The sequence below is a fragment of the Gossypium raimondii genome, chromosome 13 (assembly GCF_025698545.1).
Source record: "Gossypium raimondii isolate GPD5lz chromosome 13, ASM2569854v1, whole genome shotgun sequence".
Classification (NCBI taxonomy): domain Eukaryota; kingdom Viridiplantae; phylum Streptophyta; class Magnoliopsida; order Malvales; family Malvaceae; genus Gossypium; species Gossypium raimondii.
In genome coordinates, this window is record NC_068577.1 from 22780923 (window position 1) to 22787968 (window position 7046).

General features: G+C 36.4%; 1 protein-coding gene across 2 annotated transcripts; it reads left to right on the forward strand.

Annotated features, from left to right (window-relative positions):
- Window positions 1–720: 720 nt before the first annotated feature.
- LOC105767251 (ankyrin repeat protein SKIP35) lies at window positions 721–6348 on the forward strand. 2 transcript variants are annotated; one of them, XM_012586767.2, is made up of 4 exons: window positions 721–999; window positions 1632–2368; window positions 3383–3815; window positions 5194–6348. In XM_012586767.2, the coding sequence occupies exons 2-4, from the start codon at window positions 1746–1748 to the stop codon at window positions 5998–6000; spliced, it is 1863 nt and encodes a 620-aa protein (XP_012442221.1). In that variant the 5' UTR covers window positions 721–999; window positions 1632–1745; the 3' UTR covers window positions 6001–6348. The 2 variants fall into 2 exon arrangements, with proteins under 2 accessions (XP_012442221.1, XP_012442213.1); XM_012586759.2 differs by having other exon boundaries at window positions 721–2368.
- The last annotated feature ends 698 nt before the right edge of the window (window positions 6349–7046 follow it).

A 7046-nucleotide genomic window follows, 5' to 3' on the forward strand; every position in this document is an offset into this window, starting at 1 on the left:
ATGTGATTGTGTAATTACAATTTGTACTACCAAACATGACATAAAGAATTACGATGTAATTACACTCTGTCAACCAAACACGTATAGAGAATTACAATTCTTTATAATTACAAGAGAGTAAAACTACTGTCCTAATAGTTACACTTTCATCCACTTATTTTGTAGTGTCCAAACAAGCCTAAGGGAGAGGGTGAGAATTAAAATAATTATGTAGATAATTACAAACAATTACACTCAAATTAAATTACCGTATGATTTTCCAAACATGATTGTAGTTTATTTAAGTTTAACAAGTTATTTTATATGATAAAAATAATATTTTAATTTTATATATTATTTTTTAAATATAATTATATGTTCTTTTACTAATCTCCTTTAAATAATTTAAAAATTTTATTCACGAGAGATAAATTCTTATACATTTTTTTCTTACTAAATAAATAATTAAATTACACAAAATTATTATATAGTGATTTGATTTTAATTTTTATTATTTGTTCAAATAATTTTTTAATGATTTTTATAATAATTACCATATTTTAAAATTTAAATTATATATTTATAAAATTATAATTTATATCGCCAAATCTCACATAATATTGCAATTACTAAAGGTATAAAAGTAAATGAGTAAATGAAGGAGAAAATTGGAATTTTATTAAAAAGCTGGGAGTTTGTGGACTTTATAGCCTTCATATTAATACATACGTGGTAGTAGCTGAAAAGAAAAGGGGAAAATGGGAAGAAAAGCAGAGGCAGCAATTTGATATTGGTATCTAAGAATCTGAAAACCATATAACAGCGGCGGTGGGGGGTTTTGTCTGTCTCTCCTTCTCTCTCTCTCCATCTCTCATTCCATCTCCATTCTAATTACTCATCTTCCCCTATCTTAATTTCTCCATTTTGGTATCTAATAACTCCATACCATACAACAGCGGCGGAGAGGGTTTTTGTCTCTCTCTCCTCCTCCTCTCATTCAATCTCCATTCTCTTACTCAGGTTCCCTATCTTAATTTTTCATCGTTTTTTTTTTTCTTGTACTACTTTTTACTGACCAAACTCATCCTTTTGTATGCTTTAATGCTTCTATCTGATTTTTTTTCACCGTGATTCTTCCTCTTTCTCTGATAAGAATTATTGGATTATATTTATCAAATTGGGTTTTTTTTGTTCTGCGTTTGGCCTTTTCCCTTGGATCTCTCATATTAAAGTGGAATAATTTGAGACGAACAAGGGCTTTTAGGGTTTTCTACGGATGGAACCCCTTTCATGCTTTTAATGGCCATCTCCGCTAGATTTGCTCATCTCTGTATATATTGCTCCTTTAATGATTTTTCAGTTCCTTTCTTTTGTTATTGAATCCTTTAGATCGTTCTGAGAAGAGTTTCTCTTGCTTTGCTTTGGCCATTCTCTCCCTTTTATGTCTTATGGGTTTCCTTTGTTTTATTTTTCTGGGAATTGATGTCTGATCATTGAATATTCCTGGTATTTGGGCTTTGCTTTTGCCTTCGGATTAGGTGACTGGCACTAGAAAATTATTGTTAAGCATACAAAATTTCGGTTTATTTTGCTGCAAGAGACATGCATCTAGGTTTTTGAGGACACATTTTCTCTTCGACTTTTTCTGACAGTTTGGTGCCTTTTGAGGATGGATCCTTTCCTCTTGATGGTTGAGACTTAAGTGTTCACTTCATTTGTGACTTGGTTTTGGTTGCTGAAAATTTGCTCAACGAATAGTGTAACTAATGGAAAAAGGGAGCGAATTTGTTGTGGGGAGTGAAAACATGCACTTAGAGGAGCCTTGGTTTACTGGAATGGATACTGAGGAAACTGAAATGGGACAACCAAACAGTGAAATTCAAGGCTTTCGATTGGAAAAAGGTGAGGCAAGCAATATGGTTTTCTCGACTGAGGCACCCCTTGTAATTAAAGAGTCATCAACTTCTGGTAGTTGTAGTTGTAGTCTGAAGAAAATCAAATCTACAGTAGCTGCGAAAGGCTCCGAGTTCTGCCAGAAGGATAAATCTGGGCACGACAAGAAGCTCAGCCGACAATACAGGATTGAGTTGGGCCAATTATTTCAAGGGGCCGTGAGTTCCCATGATTGGGAACTTGCTGAGAGTCTAATCTTGTCGGCAGATCCACAGACTCTAAATGATGCGTTGTGTGTCACCTTGGATGCTATCTGGTTTTTGAGCACCCAACAGGAGCTTTATGGGATTACTGATTTGATTAAGAAGATCATTGCCAATGGTGCTTATGACTTTACTAGAGCCGCTCTCCGGACTTCATTTCTTGCTTCTTGTGTCTCTGCTTGCCAGAGTCGCACGATGAGTCTTGCTGACACTGTAACTGTGATGGCCCAGAGGTAAACAAGCTGTTTCTTTTGACTAGTAGATAGATAATAAAGCTTCTTTGAAATTATCTTCAAAAGCATTGATGTTGTCAGTTGTCACGAGGGGAAAACCTGTTGATGTTAGGTTACCATGCATTTCTATATAGGTAAATATAGATCTTGATTCTAGTTTCTAGCAACGAGAAATTGTTATCCTAAACTCCACTAATAGGGATCACATATAACCATCTGCAACTTTTAACTTCAATTTTACTTTGTAATCATTTATATGTTTATGTATTAGATAAAATTGTTTTTGTAAGGCTTTACATCTGTTGGATATGTCTGTTATGATTTTGTGTTATATTTTAAATATTGGAATATTCACTGGTAAGGCATTAAGTCTGTCAATGGCTTCATGCATGCTGTTTGATATGCATGTTACTCTTTGCCAGTTTTATGTATGATCACGCATAACAATCAGGTAACTGTACATTTTTTGTTGCATTAGACTCACTGCACTTATGTTCATCATATAAGAGAATCCTAACTATTGTGCATTTCTCCCTGCTTCTGGCTTAGATAGTTTCTGAGAACTGAAGTAGAAGTTATTTTCTGTTTTTCTGTAAATCTGATTGAATGAACCTTCACACCTTTTTTCCCATGAAGTAAGGTTTGAATTCAACCAAAAAAAGTGGCTTTGAATTAGTTATTGAACTTGGAGTGTTTATGTGTGTGGCTTGTAGTATATTGGAGAGTGGGCCTACTTAAGATAGGTCTAATGAAAGATGCATATAATGTATGCAGCCTGTTTTATGTCATTGATTTCACTATTTTGGAAAAAATAATCTGAAATGAACTTATTAAAAGTTACTGCTTGAATGTTTTCCTCATGCCATATGATACTCTTTGTGAGTGTCTTCTATAAAATCTGCTTCAGGAAAAAAATGGAGTTTACCATTGCTTTTTCCTTACTTTTTGTAGAAGACCTTGCCTAATTGGTTATTCATTCCGTATGTGCCAATTTTTTGTATTGGTTCTCATTAGGTTGCACGAGCGCCTACAAGAATGCCATGGGGATGAGGTCTTGAAGGCAGAAGCTGGTGCCAAGGTGCAAAAGTTCACCGAATGGGCTTTGAAATGTATAGGTTCCCATTCTCGCTGTCAGGGGAGCAACGATAGAGTGAATCATTGCTCAGCTATTGAAATACAACTCCAGTTAACTGCGTTTAAGACTTTCCTAGATCTTGCTGGCAACCAACTTACGGGAAAGGATTTTACAGAAGCATTTGATGCAGCTTGCTTTCCTCTTACACTCTTCTCTAGCTCATTTGATGCTGGCTGGGCTTCTGGGATCTCAGCTACGGTGATCCAAGGTTTGTTGGATATGTTGGTGGAGGGGGGTGCAGACAATGTCAACCAGTGTTTCCTTGAAGCCTCTCGATTCGGCAGTACAGAACTTGTTCGCATTTTATTGCAGGTGTGTATTATTTCTTTGGAATGGGATTTGACATTTTCTCATTTATTGGCTGTGTATGTTTATGTAGCATTTTTCAAGAACCAAGGTTTTGCTCTTTGGCAAAGGAATGAGTTGAAACTAATTCTTCAAATTAATTTGTCAAAGGAAGCGTGCATAACTTTTTGGCTATATAAAAAATTAATTGGTTAAGATTCGTTTAATATTGCAATAGGATTAAGGGTAATTAAGTCAATCAGGCAGGTTGCACTTCCTAAAATTGTTTTTTGGTCAGCCTACATGTTTTCTTGTTATTATTTCAATGAGCAATTTTCTTGTTGTTATGGGGTCTTAAGTGGAATATGGAATGAAATATCAAACATGTTTTTGAGGAACTACAACAAGAGCTCAAAATCAAAATGATAAATGCATGCATGTCTCTATATGTGCATGTGTATTTGTGATTCTGTGCCTACTTTTAAGTTCTGCCAGTGGCATGCATCCATATGTTAATCCTCTTGGGAGAGAGATGCACAATCCCAACATTTTCAAGTTACTTGTTTGCAATTTCTTAATTCTTTGTTGAAGATGCCTTGACATTATTCAAGGTGTCTGTGAGAGATTGTGTGGCCATGAAACATTATTCAAGATTTGTTTAAACAAGTAGGGTGAAAGAAAATAGTGCTACTGTGTATATGCTGAACACAGAAAATCATTATGTTAGAAAATTTCCAATTTAGGCTTTAAAGTGAACATAATCTCATTCTACTTGGTGATTGATTCTTACACTCTATCTTGTCCTTGGATGGAACGGGTTTCTTAGTTATTTTTGAACAAAATCTCACTCTGCACATTTTAGTTATGGTTACTTGTAGTCGTAGAATTATTTGGTGTTCTTGCATGTAAACTAATTTCTATTTGGAGATATGAGGGGTAGTCAAGTGGTAGTTATTCCTTACATAATCAGACGTTTCCAAGAGTAAACATGGTCTGAACTAGTTATGTCATAACATTCCTTTTTATTCCTAGACTGCATAAGATTGATACTCTCTCTCTCACAAATGTGGTGAGGGAATCCAAGCATTTAGATTGGGAAAATATGCAAGTGATGGAAAGCCCTGTGGGAAAATGTAATGGCTTTTTCTTGTTTAGACGTAAGTGAGCCTAACAGATTCCACGGAAAAACTCAAATTGAGGAACCGAAGCTAGAATCACACCCTAATCAGATTTATATTTTTTCTTGTAACAATGGAAATTGAGGTGTGCTTTCACTTTTGCTATAAGAGAAGGGCTTCTTTTCTTATTTTTTTTAAAAGAAAAGATTATTATTATCATTATTTTATTGTTTACTGACATTTCCTTAATAATTCTTGTTTGGTTATTTGGCATTTTTCTGGTCTAGATTGCCCAACGGAATAGCTTGGATGTTGATGTTGATCTTGCCTTGGGTTTTGCCTCGCATTACTGCAAGATTGGGACAATGGAGTGTCTAGTGGAAGAGGGTAATGCTATGGCGTTTTTGGGCCCTTTAATGAGAGCAGCTGAAAGAGGATGCATGCAGGTTGTCCGGTGGTTTGTTAAAAGAGGTTGTCGAGACATGGAGCTCTGTCTGGCCCTCACTGCCGCTACTTCCAGCAGCCAAGTTGGTGTGGCTGCATATCTCCTCCCCCATGTTCCTAAGCATGTCCTAACGGCCCTCAGCATCGAAATTCTTAAGGCTGCGGGTGAACGAAGTGGGGGATCTCTTGATGGTGTTGCGTTTCTCCTCCACTCTGACTTCTTAGGTGATGCTGCTGCTACTTATGCTGTTGCAGACAGCATTGCAAAGTCTGATGATGAGGCTGTTGCTCCTGAGCTGAGAGCATTTGTTCAAGAACACTGGTCAGAGGCAGCTTTCTTGGATGGATTAAAGCAAGGGCAAGAACATTACATGAAGCTGATGAGGATTTTGAAGAGGGGGGAATCTCCAATTTGCTTAAGGGATCTGCCAGCTCCTTTGAGGGTTGGAATTGCATACATGCCACTGTACAGGGAATGTGTTGAGGTGGGGGGTCGTCTGTTATCGCAAAGGCTGAGGGGGCAGCTTGTTGAAGCTGTTCGAATGCTTGGAGGTGGGTCATTAGAAGAGGTAAGTCAAGGCAGAGAGCTTCTAGCTACTTTGGAACATCACCTTCCTCCATTTTTGGTTCGTGCTCCCAGTGTTGGTTAGACCTCTTGGATTTTCGCATGCCCTTGACCCTATGTGCCATACGTAATAATATCATTTTAGCAGTTGGTACGTCACAAAGCTTCTAAGTTTGTCAAATTTCCTTCCATCGTGTGATTTGCAGCGCTTCTTCTATGGCACGTATATCATAATATAGTAGGTATAGATATGTTGTTCATCTATAATGCAAGACAGAGAGCAACTATTTTCGCAAAAAGGGTTGATATACTATGATGGGATTGTATTATTATCGTTATATATGTAATCCTAAAGTACTGTAATGTACTGATATCTCCACCTGCACAAGAGTTTTTGTGAACCAGAAATAAAAACCTCTTTTCACCAGTACAAGTAGGCTCGCGTCAGCTCACGATTAGGGCTCTATCAGTTAAAGAATTAACATGGTAGAAATAAAAAGTAATCGAGGCGTTGGAAAAGTATTAAAGGTTGAGCATCTGAGGTATGAAGAATATTAACGTGATGTTGAAAAGCAGCGACCACTCGTTTATCATTCAATAGCCAAGTAAATTCAAGCTGCGAGCACTTCCCAAGCAAACATGGCGGCAACCCTATATTTAGACCTTTGCTTGGAGTATTTCTCAAGCTAGCCATACATTGTAGATGCAAAATTTTAGTCAAATAAGACATGAAAAATTGGAAACATACAATGAATTTCACAAAAAAATTGTACTTGGGTGTTGAATGAAAAGAAACCTTTTGATTATTTTTTCAACAAAATTTGATCCAAAATTATCTAGGATGGATGCAATCTGCTTCATGAACCATTGAGATTTTAAAGAAATGGTTTGATATCCTATTGAGATATTGAACATGTTTGATATCCTTTGTATTCATGGAAGCAAATTGGAGAAAGCCTTTTCTAAAACTTTCCAAAACGGATAACTCCGCTTTGTGCACCTTCTAAAGATTTTATCAAGAAGAGAAAGGTTTTTTTTTTTTTTGGTTGAATGAGATTGGAGAGTGGATGACAATTCTTCAAAACATTATTAGAGTTCCTACAAAATTTCTCCAAATTCATTGGGGCTTCA